This window comes from Populus alba, chromosome 11 (assembly GCF_005239225.2).
Source record: "Populus alba chromosome 11, ASM523922v2, whole genome shotgun sequence".
In the NCBI taxonomy this organism is placed as follows: Eukaryota; Viridiplantae; Streptophyta; class Magnoliopsida; order Malpighiales; family Salicaceae; genus Populus; species Populus alba.
In genome coordinates, this window is record NC_133294.1 from 20,816,237 (window position 1) to 20,835,031 (window position 18,795).

Below are 18,795 nucleotides of genomic sequence, written 5' to 3' on the forward strand. Positions count from 1 at the left end.
TCAATGACTCCATGTCTGAAGGCTTCACTCTCTTCTTCTTCCTTTTTTTTTTTTTTTTTTACGTGGGTGTCCGGCCAGCTTGCGCGCACCACGACTAATCCCACGGCCCACTGAACATCCTGCAAATCCAGTGAACATGTAAGGCACCGCAGGGATGACAGGCGTGCACAATGAAGTTTGAACCCTGGTGCAGAGAAAAACAACACCCTCTAACTTCAACACTATTTCTACTGGGATAACAGTCTCAGTTCCATATGTTAATTAGGAGACAAGGTGAAGTTTTCCAGGTGATTTTGCAAACCCGTAAGATTTTATCAAGCAACTTAGCCCGTTCTCCTTTAGCTGCTTCTATTTTCTTCTTCAAACTATTCAATTATAGTTTGTTTGTGAGCTCTACTAATCCATTTGTTTGTTTATAGGTGTGTGACCGAGGAGAACTTGTTCGTGCATCTTTTTACTGTCAAATTAGGTTATTTCTGTAAAAATGAAACCACCTTGGAAATGGTTATTTCTGTAAAGGTTCCTGCTTCCACCCACTTTACAAGGTAGTCAACAACCATTAAAATGGACTCTTCTCTTCTTGAATTCTTAAGAAAGGGACTTAAAATGTCCATTTCCCACTGGAAGAAAGCCCACCAAGAAAGGATGATAGTTAATAAATGATAGAATTGAGTTGAACTAATGACACGTAAGTTAACGTGACAATCCGGCACCTCAACTGGGTCGGATACCGGCGAAACAAATAGACGGCAGGTGAGCTACAAATTCCTTGACTAGGAGTTTCTCGTTCATCAATTGCATGCATAAATACACAGTGGCCTGTGGTGGAAAGGCTTCATCACTCGCTAAGAGTGCTCTATTTGTCTTGATAATAGAGGCCAAATTGGCTGTGTCAGCAGTGAAACAAAGCAAGGGGGGCCAATAGCCGGACGGCGAGAAGGAAATGTCAAAAACCGGGTGCTACAGGATACTGGATAGTGCTTCAGTGGGCTGGAAACGAGGATATTTTGAGAAATATGGGCATTCTGATGAAGTAGAGGAAGGGCCAAGTGGTTCTTTAATTCAATTAATGTGTCCGATAATTTAATTTTTTAGGTGAGATTTTAGATATTATTTAATTAATTTATAATATATGAAAGTAAAAGTTTTTTTGTATTTAAAATTTATATAAGTTTATATTATTTTTGTGTTTAATTTTTATCAAATAAATAAAAATGATGAGATTCAAATCCATGACCACTTGATTATCAAAACTATTTAAAAAAATAGCTAGATTACTTGAGATGGTATTTTGTGCTTATCCAATAAATTAAAACCATGGACTTGTTCTTTCAGATTCAATGAATTGAATCTTGCATTGACATTTTGCAATTTTTGTGTCCCATCTAATTAATGCTGTGTCCACAGGGATAAGATGATATTTTCTAGTGAAATTAGCTCGTGACGCGGGTGTTGCAAAGATAAAATTAAGATTTCCAAACTCTAAAATTATAGTCCTAAATATTATAAAGAAAAATATCTGATATTTTATTAAATTCTGAATAATAAAAAGAAAACTCAAACTATTTATTTTAAATTCTGAAAAATAAACAAAAAATCAAAGTATTTATATAAAGGTCTAAATGTGATCTAATTAAAAAGTGCAGAGCTAAACAGAGAAAAATAATTAAAAATTTGAAAATAACTAAAAAAGAAAGCAAAATAATAACTTTTGAATCTATTTTTGCAATGTTCCAATAAATGACAAAAGTGGTTTTTTATACAAAATTGTATTTAAAATCTCTTATAAAAATTTAAATAAAAAATATTTTAAATCGAAACTATTCATCATTGTCGTCAAAACACAATTTTGTTTTAAAATAAATTTTAAAATGCAAAAACAAAAGATTTTTGTTATTATTCCTTGTAAACTATGCCAATACCTCGTTACCTCGTTGGATGAGTAAAATCAAGCCCAGAACATTCACTAATTGGCATTTTGTTTGTTTAACTTAATATTTGAGATGAGAGTACATTTGATTAGGGTTTGGGATTCCTTATCATGCAAGAAAGGCTCCTCTCCTAGGGCTCCATGGCACTTAAACTTGATTTAGTTGGCTGCCATTAAATTTCAACTGCAAATGTCTTGCAGAACAAGTACAGCCACAGAAAGTATTTTCAATATGCCATGCCATCTAATGGAGATCAAATCCCACCAGGAAATTAAGTTCACGTTAATGAAGAGAATCAATTACGGGAAGCTAATGGAGATGGCAAGCTTGAAGCCCAGAAAAGGCCTGAGCCATTTAAGAGCATCTACAGCTGATTTAAAAGCACAAGATTAATTGCAGAAGTGGGCTAACATTATTTTTGAAGTATCTCTCTAATTACATCAAATGAATATTTCTTTGACCAATTAATATACAAAACAGAAAATCCCACACATGATTTTAGATATGAAATCCATATGAGAAAATTATACTTTCAATGAACAAAAGTGGGAAGGGGGAATGACAGATGACAGGTCTGACAATTTTCGAGCTTTTCCTAGGCTAATAGGGTGTTTGCCAACTTTATTAGCCAGGTTCTTAGAGGACTCTACAAGTTGCAGACATGGCATTAAATCATTAAACCATCAAGTGAAATAAACTTCAACATAAACAGGAAGATGGATGGGACAATTACAAAGAGATGTTACTTTGAAGGCTTTGGTTTGGCATTAAGCAAGTAGTTTTAGGTTTGTATCAACTAAGTGAGCTTAGTATTTCCAACGCCCAAATGAGGCGGATTAAAAGTATTAGAACAAAGAAAGGAGAGAAGATACACCTTGTCAGGAAGTATATCCAGGTAACAAGCTCACAGGATCAACACATGGATGGCAGAAGAAACTATTCACGTTGCACGTAGTCTCTGAATAAATCCCTAAACTCCCTTCCAATCTGCAAAAAAAAGTAAAAAAATTTGTTACCTGAACCAACCATTTCAGTAATTGAAGCCTGTGCTGTGCATAACTATTCAAAAAATAAAATGAAGAGAGAAAATTGCATTTCTAACCTCAGAAGGCAAGTATCTTCATCTAAGGGGATTCTGCTGTTGGAGATTGTGATGGAGAGCTCACTGCTGCCTCCCTAGCATCAATCATCATTGCAATGACCTCTCTCATTGTTGGCCTGTTAAGTGGAGATGTGCTGGTGCAGAATAAAGCAATCTTGAGAACTAAAGACATCTCCTCTATGGTGCTTCTCTGACTCAAGTCTAACCTGCTGTCAAATATCTCAGATGTTGGCCCTGGATCCTGAATTGATCTTCTAACCCAAGTGACCAGGTCCCCTCCTTGCTCTAGACATTGAACAGGCGGTTTCCCAGTAATTAGTTCCAGTAGAACTACTCCAAAGCTATAGATGTCACATTTCTCAGTCACCTTCAATGTGTAAGCATATTCTGCACATGAAAATCAATTAAAAGTTACAGTTTGTACATGATGGAATTTGAATATTTAAGCACAATCAAGATGGGAAAAAGTTAGGCTCCTTTTGTTCGAATGACAGGCATACCTGGGGCAATGTAACCATATGAACCTGCAACAGCAGACATGGATTTGGAGTGGGGAAAATCAATCAACTTCGCCAAGCCGAAGTCTCCTACATGAGCCTGAAGTAAATCATCCAACAAGATATTGTTCGACTTTATATCACGGTGGATGATTCTAGGCTTACAATCATAATGTAGATAGCATAAACCCTCAGCTGCTCCAAGACCAATTTTATATCTAGCATTCCAGTCCAGTGAACATGTTCGGACACTTCCATGAAGTTGCTCTCCGAGGCTCCCATTTGGCATGTATTCGTATAGAAGGATATTGTAGTCCTGATGGTAGCAGAATCCAAAGAGCTTAACAATATTACGGTGTCTGATCTTTCCGAGGGTCAATATCTCAGCACGGAAGCTGTTGTCAGAACTAGCTCCTGCACCGCTAGACTTCAGCTTTTTTACGGCAATTACCTCCCCGTCAGCCATAACAGCCTTGTACACCGTGCCACAGGCTCCCCTTCCTATAACTGCATCTTCCGAAAAATTTCCAGTGGCCACCAAAAGGTCATTATACGAGAATCCTTCTTTAGGAAAATAATAGTTGTCTTCGACATCGGGCCTTGTTGCGTCTTCAAGTGAGACAAAAGCAGGTTGGCGACGCATCATAGCCCAACAGATTCCCACTATGAAAAACAGAGAGACTAACCCGATAGCTCCAGAAAGAATGGTCACTAATTTAGCTCTGGATGAACTCTCCTTGATCCAGTTTCTGTTAGGAGTAGGAGATGGGATCGTAGAATGACAATGGTAAGAACCTGATTTGCACAAGCCATTGTTGCCAGCAAAATTTGTTGAGTCCATTTTTTGAAATGCTGGAGTATTTGGCACTGCTCCTTCCAGGTTATTGTTAGAAAGATTGCAGACTAGAAGGCTCAGCAGCTCACCAATAGACGCAGGAATCTCACCGACGAGCTGATTGTCGTTCAAGTAGAGTGATTCTAGCATCTGCAGTTTCCCCAAGTCTTTGGGAATTGTACCAGAAAGGCGATTATGGCTAATGTTGAGAGCAATCTGGAGAGTGGTAAGTTGACCAAGCTCAACAGGTATGGCACCAGAAAAAAGATTTCCTCCCATTTGCAACTCAGTAAGTCTGTCTAGACTGCCTAAGGTGCTTGGGATTTCTCCAGTAATTCTGTTGTCTGAAAGCTTCAGGAGTTCCAGGTTCACCAGCCAGCCAATTTCTTCCGGGAGAGAGCCTGTGAATTGGTTCCGACTGAGATCAAGCCTCTGAAGTCTTATGCATTTTCCCAAGTCATGAGGAATACCTCCAGAGAGCCCATTGGAAGAAATGTTGAATGCAACGAGCTGCGTCAGGTTTCCTATCTCTGGGGGAATTTGCCCAAAAAAATAGTTATCTGACAAGAGCAACCTCTTCAAATTCCCGAGCTTGCCTATACCAGGGGGTATAAACCCGGAGAATCGGTTTTGTTGAATTTCAAGAGAAGAAAGATTCTGAAGTTGATATAATTCAACAGGGAGACTTCCGGTAAGCAAGTTACCCCCAAGCATTAGCTGCTTAAGAGACTTGCATGTTTTCAGACCAAAAGGAATGTTTCCAAACAACCTATTTGATCCAAGGCTCAAAAATATTAAATCCTGATGCGTGCAAAGGTATGGAGGTATGCTACCAACTAGATTGTTGGCAGATAAGTCAAGGATAGAGAGGTTGCTATTATACCCAATGAGAAAAGGAATATGACCCTCAAGATCGTTGTCAAAAAGCTGCAACTCCTCTAGACATGTTAGGTTTTGAAACTCTAGAGGAATTGAACCTGTCAGGATATTTATGGACAGGTCAAAGTTTCGCAGCTGTGTTAACTCTCCAAGCTCTTTGGGAATACTTCCCTGAAGGAAATTCTCAAAAAGGTGAAGCAAGCGGAGACAAGGAATCCACCCCAACTCTCTTGGAACAGTCCCACTTAACCCATTCTCAGAAAGATCTATCTCAAGAGCACTGCTGCAATTTCCTAGTTCCCGAGGAATTGTTCCATTCAACAGGTTGGTATATATGTACAGTTTTTTTAGCTTGGATAATTTGCCAAGTTCTTTTGGAAGAAACCCGCTAAAGGAATTTTCATGCAATGCAATCACCTCTAGGTTGCTGATGTTTCCAATCTCAGGAGGAATCTCCCCAGACAAAAAGTTTTGCCAAAGGATCAAATTGGTAAGATTCTGAAGTTTCTGAAGCTCCCTTGGAAGAGAACCTTGGAAACGATTCTGTGCCAACCCGAGTAACTCCAAGCTCTCACATTCGCTTATTTCGGGTGGTATTGGACCTGTGAAATAGTTTACACCTGCCCTGATGACCTTAAGATGCTTTAACTCACGGATTGATACAGGAATTGTGCCTGTGAGATTATTGCTATAGATGACAAGCTCTTCAAGTAAAGTCAAATTTCCTATCTCCCTAGAGATTTCTCCGAATATGTAATTCTCACAGAAATAAAGCAGTCTAAGAGTGCTAAGTTTGCACAGATGTGTTGGAAATTCCCCACGAAACCTATTGGTACAAAGGTCAAGAGTCTCTAGATTATGACACTCATCAAGATACTTTGGAATGGGACCAGAAAAGAAGTTGGAGGACATATTCAAAACGACTAAACCAGGGAGATTATGACATATACTTGCAGTTGTAGACAGACTACCAGACAAATTAAGGCCATGGAGATTCAAAGACGTTACCTTAAGATTGGTAGAACAACCTACTCCCTTCCAGTTGCAAGGAGTCAAGTCCAAAGAATTCCAGCCTTGAAGATTGTTATCAGGATCAATGACTGACTTCGTAAACTCCAAAAGAAAAGCACCCTCTTGATTTAATGATATTACGAATACAAAATGGAAATAAAGCATCAAAAAGACCAAGCAAAAGAGGTTGTAAGGAATGGGAGAATTCAACTGGCTTGGCATCATATTCAAGAAAAATGAAGATGCAGAATTGAATAGCTCGGTTATGGAGCACTCAGAGTGTGATGGAAGAAGTCACAAGACAGCAGAGTTAAAATCAAGTCCTCTCCAACATTGCAACTTTCCGAGGCAAGAATGACTAGAATTCAGTCGATAATGAAAAAATCAAGCCTGCAATGTGTAGTTTAAAGCGCATGCCCCTGGTTCCAACTCTACACTCACCCAATTCCTGACAGAAAAAAGAAAAAGAAAGCACAGAGAGAGAACTTTGAATAAAGGCCTTGGACAAACCGAACTTGAAAATTACTTCTAAGAACAGGTATTTGGTTTTGGCTCTGAAAACTAATGTCGAAGGCAGTGACAGAACACAGAACATAAATAAGCCAGAGAAGCGATCAATAAGGCCAAGAGAAGGAATAGAAAGAGAGACGAGGACAGAGACCTCCCCACAACCTTTACGGATAGAACGTGAGAGGTAGATAATAAACAGAAAAAGAGAGACTGATATGGGCAAGAAAGTGGAGAGAGGCCATGAGAGTCACGATGTAAAGGTTCTTTCGGTTTTTCCGGAGTCAACGCCTACACTTTACAGCCTAGGTGCTTCTACAACAACTTGCTGCTCTTCTTCTCAGTTTACGATTATGATCATTCCACCTATTCCAATTTTGCTCAACTTTCTATCATCAATAATGCTTCTTGATTGATTAGAGACTTAGAATGAAATGATGGGACCTGTGGTTGCCTGGAAGTTTCAAAGAGTGAAAAATGATTGAGATGAGACGTGGAAATTCTTTGATCATCAATCAAAAACCTTTTTTTCTTCTCTACCACTGTTGCCAGACCTGCCAAAATGGAGTTTTTGAGCATTTCTCCTCGTGTAATGATTTTCTTCAAGACTGTAATCTGAGTGTGCCTCTCCCTTCTTGTTTTAGTGGGTCGGCAGGGATTCCGCCTGTCACTTCTGCCGACGCACAGTAGAGAGTTCATAAGCTCCCAATATTCTGTTATTAAGGAAACAACTAAGCTAAACAAGAGCAATGTCTCGAATTGATTATTATCTCGAGACAGCTGATTCGAAGACTATAAAATGATTACTATCTCGAAATAAAGAGTTCAATAATATAAAAAATAAAGAGGATATATAATGTATCTAACAACAACTATGTCGAAAACAAATTTAGATTATATCTTTATCATTATCCTAATATGTCTTTGTCTATTTTCTTGTTCTAGAACACGGACCATATAAAACAAGAACAATCATTTTAAATAAAGAAAAAAGTTTCAACAAAACTAACAGGAAATTGTCCAGGATTGCTTAGGAACTGGCCTGTTGCAAATCGTTAGGATTACCTGTAGTCAATTTTTGTGAGATAAAGCATCAAGCAGGGCCGGGAGATTCTCAATAGTGAACAGCCACCTTCTGATAAATTTTGAGAAATAATTTTCTATTTAATAATCCGGTTTTTGAGGGATGTTTATAGAACTAAAAAAAAAAATTACTGTTTAAAATTTGTTATGCTTGATTTTTATTTCATTTTTACATGAAAAGATAGAACAAAATTGAAATAAATAATATGAAAAATAAATAGGCCTTTCTATATTTCTTGATTCAATGAAAGGTTGACATATAAAATAGATACTTAAGATATTTTATATAAATATAAAATCCTATAAAAAATATCAATCAATAAAATAATATCAATGACATTAAAAAATAACTTGAAAGCCCCTACAAAATAAATAATCTCGTCTTAGATATAAAAAAAAAAAAAAAAAAGATCTCTAAAGATGCAAAATTTTCTTTAAGACAAGCATTTCAAGTAAAGAAACTCTCTCAAAAGCTTTCAAACCTCCTTCATCTATATTTGACAAAGAACAAAGTTTTGTTGGATCAAGTTTAAACGTTTTATAAGAATTTTTCAACAATATTTTAAAGACAAATAAAAATACTTTTTACTATATCATATCACCAAATTTCATTCCACAATCCACTTTCAAAATCATGTTTTTACAAAATATAAATCAAGTTGCCACATATGATCAAATCTAAGGAAAGAATCAGATAATTTATTTTTTTTTTGTAAAAAATATTTTAAATAAAATTTGTACCCAATATTATATCTTAATAAATCAAATATTTATACACGTATACTTGTTTAATTGCATGTGCTTAAAATTATGTCTATTGTGTGATGTCTAAAAGGTTAATTCATAAAACTATTACTTTTTTATCTCATAAATGTATGTTGTGAAAATAATTAAGGGTTAAGAGAAATAGAGTTTTTTTTTCGTCAAATTACATTCAAGATTTTCTCTTAAAAGTTTTGTTACGAATCATGATACACTTTTTAAAAAAATAATTATTTGAATGTGAAAATTATGAAGTTTTGAGATAAAGGACATTCTGATTTACACTTGATTATTTATGTTTATAATTAGATAATTGTTTATATATGAAGTTTTAGGTTTAGAAACTCATTTTTTTACTCTAGTATTATTGTTTCTTTCAGATTTTTGAACCCTAGATTTTTATTGAGGATTTTTTGTTGTATTTTTTTCTTAGAAAATATTATTATTTATGTTTTTATATCCATGATGGAAGTTTCGATACTGAGGACATTGCAAGATTTTATGGTTTTTGACTTGGGTAGATTTTCTTGGAAAGATGATACCAATTGTAGTAAAAAGAATTGTTAGAGAAATCATGACTCATCATCACACTTGCTTGCTTCAGCTCATGCGGTTTTTAATGAAGATATTAAAAGGTAGAACATTTAAGACTCCTTGAACAATTGTTTTTACATAAATATAAATCTCATGATTGAGATATATAACTTATGCATTTTCTTGGTGAGAAAATGATGCAGTCGGGTTTGAGATAATAAATAAATATGAGTAAATAAATGTAAATATGTTATAACTATATGAAAATTTATTTCAGATAAATTATATAAATGGTTTAATAGATATATTTATATACCAATAAAACATGTTTAAATTTTAAAAAAAAATTGTTGTTTTAGACTAAATAATAACTTAAAAAGAACCTTAACTTTTTATTTAACAATTGAAACTGAAAACTTAAATCTTTTAAGAAATTTCTAAAAACTTATTTTTTCTATGATAACTCCTTCAACACTATGCAAACGTTAAATTTTAAGATATCTTAAAGTCTTGATTTGAGCCAATTTTTTATTTTTCTTGTTTTTCTTGGATTCAATGCATTGTTTTGAATTTTATAATTATTATTTTTTGTATTATTTTTTTTATTGTTTGCCTAATTGAGATAGGGTTTTTTGTCTAATTAAGATTTTTGTAAACATTCTAAAGAGACAAACTTTAACAATATTATTTTTAAAAAAATAAAATTGTGAATTAGAGTTCACATCTCCAATTTTTTTTTTCTCATTAAATTTTTATGTTTTATGTTTATTTGTTATCATTAACTTACGCCTGCATCAGAAATGAGAGAGCAATATAGACATGTTTTTGAAGAAAAAATAAACTTAAAGGTGGTACTTAATTTTGTTGACTTTTAAAAAAAAAATTAATTTTTCATTTTAAAATATTTTTTGTTTAAATAAAAAAATTTATTTACTAAAACTATGTAAACATATTTATTAAATACAATTTTTTTTTAAATATAGAGGTAAAAAAAAATCTTTTTTGGTTTACATTGAAAATATTTTAAAAAGAAATAAACACAAAAAAAATGAGGTTAATAGAATATAACCCTTATTTTTAAAAAGAAGATTTTGAAAAAAAAATGTATTTTTAAAATATTTTATTTATGTTTAGAGAATTAAAGAAATTATAAAACATGTGTTTTAAAAAAATAAATTTTAAATTAATAAATATATTTTTCTTTCTGTTCCTTATAAAAATTTTCATGACTAAAAACAAACTATTCAAAAGATTTATTGTGCCCTTGAAAATAACTGCCAATAGCTCGTTAAGTACTAATTATTTTGTATCTCTCCAAGAAGCTTCCGAAGCTTCTTAATACTCTATTTATAAGACCTGTACCGAGTTTGGTAAGTAAAAAAAAAAAAAACCCTATTTTTCTTATATAAAAAAAAAAACCATTCATGGGTTTTTTTTTAAAGAAAATAAAAGGAAGCAAAATTGTTTAATTTTTTTTTTTAAATCAGAACTTGGATTAATCCATTAATTTATGAATTAATCACCCCAACCCTTACCCCTGGTATTGAGCTCGGTGGATTTCCAAGTCAGCTTTATAACTATGCTTAACACGCTTGCGTAGACTATGTAGTTCTAGATATGGGTTCAAGTTGTTTCCCGAAAAAAAAAATTTACTTATTTACCCAAAATGAATTTTACCCATTGTAAATTTCCATTGCTTCGAGGAGAGTATGAATTTTTTTTATTTTATTTTATTTTTTTTTTTCAGGAAAGAAGGGTGAATAATGAGAAAAATTGGAAGAAAGATTCGGTGAGGTAAAATTTCAAAAAGAACAATTACAGTTCGTGAGCACCGACACAAAATTGCATAAAATGTTTGTATATTTCAATAGGTACAAAAGCTTAACAACTAAGAGTATGAATCTTCATTTATAGTAGTCCGACTCATGTACAGTGTGTCGAGGAAAAACTGCAGCAGCAAAATTGGCAACAAATCCAAAATTGACATTGCCCGTCACCCTTCTATGATCTAATTATACAACGTTTTCAAAGCTAAAAGTATAATTTGAGATGCCCTTACGAAGGTCTCAACCTTGAAGGAGCTAGCTTGGAATGGATCCTCCTCCGACTAGGCACTTTTCCTGAACTTGTAATGATGATAATTGCCATTGTAATGTTGGCTGTTGCTCAGAGGATAATATCTTGGACTGGATCCTTTGCTTCTCAGCAAGTTTGCAAGCCCGCTACCACCCTTCTTCCACAACCTCCACCAGCACTTCCTCCGAGGGGAAGAGACGCTCCCTAGCAGGTGACCACTTGGGTGGCTCCTCCCCTTTTTTGCCACGAGGCCACGAACCTCCGGTGGCTTATAGTTCCTTATCAAAGGCCACTTGATCCCATCAAAAAAGGGGTGTCTTTTAATGTCTGTGGCGCCCTTGATGCACCCTAGTCTCTGTCTTGGGTTCTTGACTAACAGCTTCTCAACCAAGTCCCTGGCCTCTTCCATCCCTTTACCCTCCCCTTCCATCACACGGAAGGTCACGTGCTTGCTCGATGCTATATTGCGCAAGGTGCTCTCTTTGCTCCCTCCCTTGAACGGTGTCGTTCCATACAGTAATTCATAGACCAAAACCCCGAAAGCCCACCAATCCACCCCATTACCATGACCGTTTCCAGACAACAACTCGGGAGCCAGGTACTCGTGGGTCCCAACACAAGATCTCGACGAAGCTGCTGTGGGCTCCGCAACAAACTCTTCCTCCACCACTTCCTCCTCCTCTACTCCCCTCCGATTAACCGTGCCGAAACAACCACCTCCTCTTCTCGTGGACCCCGCCATTATTTTTTTGTGGACCCTTCTGTCAAAAGTGGGGACAACATCAGCCTTGAAACACAAATCGAAGTCAGATAACATTATATGACCATCTTCACGTAGTAATATGTTCTCCGGCTTTAGATCCCGGTAAACAACACCTACGGCATGTAAATACTCCAAAGCCACCAAGACCTCAGCAGCAAAGAACTTAACAGCCTGAACTGGTAACCGATTACCAGGCTGTTTACGTAGCAAAGAGTGGAGGTCTCCATTAGGACAGTAATCAATCAAAAGACAGGTGTAATGAGAGACTTCAAGATGGGCATAGAGCGTAGGCAAGAAAGGGTGGTCTAGCATGGAGAGAATCTCACCTTCCATCTGAACATGAGATAGTTTTTTATTGGTTAAGGAATCTTTATCTATAACTTTCAGAGCAAAGTTTGCATTGTTGCAGTCTCTAAGTTGGCAAAGAAAGACACGGCCAAGATTTCCAGTGCCGAGGTGGCGGAGGAGCTTGAGGTGTCGGAGGTGGAGTTTGCCATCTGTAGAGAGGTTGGTGGCTGTTTTTATAGCAGACCAATGTGGGTCACATTTACGATGGTGGAGAGAGTTTTTGATGGTGGTCGTTGTTGTTGTGGTGGAGGTTGTGGAGAGGCGGTCGTTGAAGCTGAGAGTTAGACTAGAACGAGCAAGGCTAGAGCGAGCACTTGAGGAGGCGAAAGTGCGGTCAGTGGCGGTGGAGTTGAAGCTGAAATCAAGATCGGTATCAGATGGGCAGTGATGAAGCTGGGTTTCTTCAACATCCATGGTTTTGTCGTGTGGAGAAAAATCAGAGAGAAATGAGCTGGAGATACAAGTGCTGGTTGGCTGGCTTATAAGGAAGAGAGGGAGTGACAGAGGGAGCTGGCTGCACATAATTAAATATTGTAGTTGGTTGACCAAACTGTGCAGGTAGGTGATGGAAAGGAAATTGGAAGCTGGTGATAGGTTGACCCTTTTGCAAATTTCTTTTTTTAAATTGTAATTAACTCTTAAAAATATCATTAGACGCTAAACTTATTTTGGGTTAAGGACAAAATAACGATGACTTTGTGATGCATTTGAACGTGGATGGTAGTGTAATTATGATTATGTTTTTAAAGTATTTTTTATTTGTAAATATATTAAAAATATGTTTTTTATTTTTTAAAAATATTAATTTTAAAATAAAAATTTTATTTTAAAAAAATATTTTTTAAACGATAACAATGACATATTTAGTTTACGAGATCAAGCATTTTTTAATGTATTATTATATATTATAATATATAATATTACATTATGACATTTATATAATATTTTAATTTTAATTTAATATTTTTTAAAAAATATTTTTTAAATGAAGATTTTAATGTTTAAGTTTAAAAATTAAGGATATGGAAACCTCTCTTGACACCGGATTAATCCCTTTCTTGATGGGATCATGATATTTATATAGAATATGAACTTCTATATTGTTTTTTTTTTTTTTTGTGTTGGGATTAAATTTAAAAAAAGGGAATATTTATATAGAATATCAAATCTTAAATAAATATTTTAAACCTAAACTTATAATGCATTCATGAAAAAAAAAAATGAACGTTTCAAAACTCTTAATAATATAATTTTAAAATTTAGTTCGGTCTAAGAAATAATTGAGGTTTTGGATTTAAATAAAAAAATTTAAATTTTACCCAACTCCTCCTTTAGAACATAACACGAAACGGGAGCAAAACCACGAGAATTTTTAAAAGCAATTCAGGAGTTTAGAACCGCTGATAATGTTATTTTTTAAAATATTTTTATTTTTTTAATTTCAATTTTTTTTTATATAAGTACATTAGATCAATTTAAAAAATATTAACTTTTAAAAAAAAAAAAAAAAGTTTTTAAAACGATGCATGAAAACAGAGGGGGTGGTGGTTCCAATCCAGGAACTGACAGAGGAAAGGAGAAGCAAGGCCGCGTATTGGTGTTGGATTCTGTGTAAAATAAATTACAAGAGAACGTAGCAACGGTCAGTCGGCTCTATGCTTGCCGTGTTCTTGGGTTAGATCAGTTTCCACCAATTACATGATTACAGCAATAAAGTTGTGTCTCCCTCGTTTGCTTGGATTTCTCATATGTTATTTCAGCTCACGCTCTCTCACGTCATCCACCATGAATTAGGATTTTTCCGACTTCTAGGACTGTACCTCTATCTGGATCAAACAAGTTTGAATCGAGAAAACAAAAATTCTAAGATATAGTTTTTAAAATATTCAATATAATATTTTTATATATATTTAGAGATGAGGTACATATCAATCCCAGTTTTATAACTTCAATGTTAAAATTTTAAAAAAATTCAATATAATATTTTATTTTTTATATTTAAAGATGATATTATAGATCAATCCGAGCTTTTATAACTTCAATCATCAAACATTTAGTTGAATCATTAATTTTATTGGGTTAAGTAATTTTTTTTAAAAATTATTTTTTACTTAATAATATGACACTAGAAATATATACTTTTAAAATTAAGTATTAAATAAATATTAAAATATTTATTTGAGATTACAATAATTTTATAAAAAATAAATTAATAAAAATTAGTCTTAAATCAACTAAAAATTAAATGATAAAATTAAAAAAAAAGTGATTTAATAAAAAGATAAAAGATATAATTTTTTAAAAAAAAAATTTGATATTATTATTAAACTTGATAATTTTAAAACCTCCTACCTTAACTCCCAACACAAGTTTTAAGATTAACACGCATTAAACAAGCTCACTAAATCTACTTGAATAAATGATCCGAGCTCTTAATTTCTTAGATTCTTTTAAAAACACTATAGTTACCTGGATAAATACTTTCCATGTTAGAAAAAAACTTGACCCCGCGGCGGAATAACACCCTTTAAATATTTCATGATTGCAAGTCGGGACTCAATATACCTTCTGTTACTGCAGGTGCCGGCCTAATTTCCTACCGTATTTAAGTTTTATCCATTGCTGTTTTTTTTTTATTATTATTATTATTAGTGTAGTTATTTAAATCAGTTCATATGTATCTTGATTAACTTTATGGTCATAAAAATAATAAACATATAAATCTCTAGTGATTCATAAAGTTTATAAAGACTCGAATTAATAACTTTTAAAAAATAAACATAAAATCTGACTAGTTAAATTATACCATTCAGAATTTATTTATTATTATTATTATTATTATTATTATTGTTAATATAAATATCTAAACTAATTTGTATCTATCAAGACTAATTATTATTACCTTTTATTTATTATTATTAATATAAATATCTAAACTAACTTGTATCTATCAAGACTAATTTTAAAGACAATGAATATACAACAATCTAATAAGTGGTTTAGTTTTAAGAGTTTACGATAAAGAGATTTGCTCTTTATATGATCTCAAGTTTAAGCCATGTGGTTGCTAATATGATGGCCACTAAAAGCTTATATGATCGATAACTTTAGAGTTCGTGGGATTAGTCGAGAAAATATAAGTTGATTCAGACATCCACATTAATTAAAAAAAAAAAAAAACTTGAATATGCATGGCTACTACTTGATTGAATTGCTCGGGGAGTGAGTGACTAGTTAATAAGAACAAAAATTAAATTCAAGAGAAATATGGTGGAAATAATACACTGAGCATATATTCCAATTCCATCATGGACGCCATTGTTGGCAGATGGCGTGGTGGTTGCGACGCCGTGGGGTCTGTATACATCACATCATCCATGCTCATAACTCATAACTCATAACTCGTGGTACTATTTTGTCCGTCAACTTTAATCATTATTGCTGAGCAAGATGCAATGTACCCGGAGAAGAAGAAAAAGCATCAAAGCAACTTGTTTTCTTGAGCTTGCCAGCCAACTTTTTTAATTCTTATAAATCTAAGAAATTCATGACTCGGAACTTGATCCGAATGGGATTTTAATCGGAATAAAGAAAACATTAGGGCAAGCTTGTCAGCCACCATTAAATATTGATGTTGTATAGTTGTTTAAGTGGTAACGATTTAAAGAAGTCATGACCCGAAATTCGATCCGAATGAGATTTTGAGTCGGATAAAAGCATGTTAAACTAAATTACATTCAAAATTGATATTATATGTGTTATATTATTAACAACTTAAAAAAATTCATGATTTAAAATATATCAAATTTAAGTTAAATAAAAAAAATATTAACTAGGTTAATAAAATTAAATATATTATTTTTAGTGATTTAATTAACTCGATAAAAACTAATTCAAACTCAAATAATTTATTATCTAATAAATTATTTTTTATATAAAAAAAAAATGAGATTTCATCTATAGTCATGGTGTTTCCTGAGTTTCTTAGATTTTCAAGTAAGGACTTTAGTAATGTTAATGAAAATATAATAGTTTGGTAAAAAAAAATTTAAAAATAATATAAGCCGGAGAAAAATAGCATGATTTAAACACAATTATATTTATGAATATTATTTTTATATACAACCACTATTCCAAGTAGAAAATAATGTTGTTTAGTTATGTTTTAGAATATTTTTTTTAAAAAATAATTAATCTAAATAAAAATTAACTTAAAATTTTATAAAGATTCAATTGTAAAAAATAAGATTAAGATTCAATAGCTTACAAATAAAAAAGAGATAAGGTTGTGTTGCATATGAGAGATATGGGGAAGAAATGAGTCATTAGGGATATACCAAAAAATTTAATAAAATAATTCTAACTATATTTTGGAATATTATCAAGCGAGTTTATAATTAACCCCAAACAACTAATTAATTATGGCTTTATTTCATAATCTTTCAAGATGTAATTATAGTTTTTTTTTCTAGCAGTATTAATGTCCACAATGAATCCTTCTTTCCTTTTTCTTTCCCATGCAATATCACATTACCTTGTCTTTTTTTCTTCTTCTTGATTATTCGATATTAAGTTCTTGTTTGGAATCATTTGAGCTTCATGTGAGGTCGGTTTTTGTACTTGGTAATATCAATACGAGAGAATCATTAATTTTAAAACATTAACTATTTCTAAGTACAGTTGTGTACAATTTTTGAAGCTGTTTAGCAATCCAGTCCAAACAGTTTTTTTGAAAAAATTCAATTTTTTTTTTGTTAAAATTGAGTTCGGTTTGTACTTTCTGGATCGTTTGATGTGCTGATATTAAAAATAATTTATAAAAAATAAAAAAATATTATTGACATGCTTTTCGACACGAAAAGCTATTTGAAAAGTAACCGCTACCATACTCCCAAATACCCTCTTAATATCGAGAGTAATTATATTCCAATTATGTTATCTTTTTAGCTCTATTTTTCTTAGATTTTTATCTCTCGGGCACTCTTTTTTCTCGTTTCCAAATGGGGCACTGCCGGGTGGGTTGGTTCTGACAGAAAGTCCTCTTGCATTGTAAAAATAAAAATGGCTGAAAAGGACTCGTACATGCACAGATGGTAGCTAGCCAGGCTAGGAAACAGGCGTCCGTAAATCAGCGATCGGCATCCCTGTTTATGCCTGTGCATTACGTACTCTACATATTAATAAATTGTGTGATTTTCTTTTTCCGAGCTCTTTCATTTATTATATTTATATTTATTTCTCTTGTAGCTAGCTTCCATGTCTATGATTCAATTATTGCACTCGACTACTGTTAAATTAGGTCGTGTCTGGCAATCCTTAGCTAATACATTTTGAATTTGTTTCATTCTTTTTTTTAAAAAAAAAATAAAAATGAAAAGAGGGTTGGATTTGTTAAAATTTCACAATATTTAATAAAACACTATATATTATCCAATAACCAGAAGCATGTCAACCTAATAACTTAAACTGTTAGGTAAACTATATAGTATGATTTATTATTTAATATATTTCCTCAAGTGAAAGTCTTTAGACTTGAAACTTACACAAACCTAAATTATATTGTGTTTAATTTTTATCAAATAAATAAGAATGATAAAATTTAAACTTTAGACCACTTGACTGTTAATACTCTGATGCCATGTTAAAGAGTTATTTCAACCCAATAGCTTAAACTATTCAAATAATTTAATTCATTTTTTATAAAAAAACAATACAAAGTCATTTACTAGACTTCAATCTTACTGTTCTTTTTTTTTTTTGTTAAATAAAGTCACTCATCCACATATCAATTATATTTTATTATAACATTTTAATCTCAAAAAACCTATTAATAAAAGATTTTTTTCTCTTTTGTTTATTTGGTATTGCTTTTAAATGAGGGTTAGATAAATTTTGAAATTTTTTTATTTAAAATTAATTTTTTTATATTTCCTAATTTTTTTGATTTGTTTATATTAAAAAAATATTATTTTAATCTATTTTTAAAAAAAAAAATAACTATCACTCCAATGTAAAACATTTTTTTAATATTTTAAGTTGGGAGGATTACGTTTTTTTTTTTTTTTTTTTATGAAATTTACGTGGTTTCAAAAGGCTCCACGCAGCAAGTACTCCTGATCTTTTATCATGTAATAAATGTTCACTTTCTGAGGCGACGTCGTCCTTTGTCCAGACACCCGTGATCTGCTCTTCAGCGTTAGATAGGGGAATGCGTGGAGAGCCATCAGCCAGGCCTCGAAAGTTGTCACAAAGATCGCTCAAGAGGATGCTAGACCACCGCTAGGTGAGATAAATATTTTTAAATAGTGTTTGAGAATGTAATAATAATTATTTTTTAAAATAATATTTATTTAAAAAATTTATTAAAATTATAATTTTTTTAAAAGATACAGTGTAATTTTTGTTTTATAAAATTTAACAATTAAAATATACATTCATCATCATTTATTATAGTGTGGTTGTGATTG

At 32.7% G+C, this 18,795-nt stretch overlaps 2 protein-coding genes across 3 annotated transcripts; both read right to left on the minus strand.

The window, feature by feature from the left end:
• Positions 1-70: 70 nt before the first annotated feature.
• LOC118035686 (uncharacterized) lies at positions 71-7,501 on the minus strand. Of its 2 annotated transcripts, XR_012171129.1 has the most exons (4): positions 3,534-7,501; positions 3,034-3,420; positions 2,806-2,918; positions 71-119 (listed from the first exon to the last, which is right to left on the minus strand). XR_012171129.1 is itself a non-coding variant. In XM_035041300.2 (3 exons), exons 1-2 carry the CDS (start codon positions 6,478-6,480, stop codon positions 3,056-3,058), a joined length of 3,312 nt encoding a protein of 1,103 aa, XP_034897191.1. In that variant the 5' UTR covers positions 6,481-7,501; the 3' UTR covers positions 2,615-2,918; positions 3,034-3,055. The 2 variants fall into 2 exon arrangements, 1 of the variants encoding a protein (XP_034897191.1); XM_035041300.2 differs by lacking the exon at positions 71-119 and having other exon boundaries at positions 2,615-2,918.
• A 3,521-nt stretch (positions 7,502-11,022) lies between these two features.
• On the minus strand, positions 11,023-12,831 carry LOC118035691 (serine/threonine-protein kinase WAG1). Its single transcript, XM_035041305.2, has one exon. The coding sequence runs from the start codon at positions 12,740-12,742 to the stop codon at positions 11,249-11,251; it is 1,494 nt and encodes a 497-aa protein (XP_034897196.2). The 5' UTR covers positions 12,743-12,831; the 3' UTR covers positions 11,023-11,248.
• Between the last annotated feature and the right edge of the window lie 5,964 nt (positions 12,832-18,795).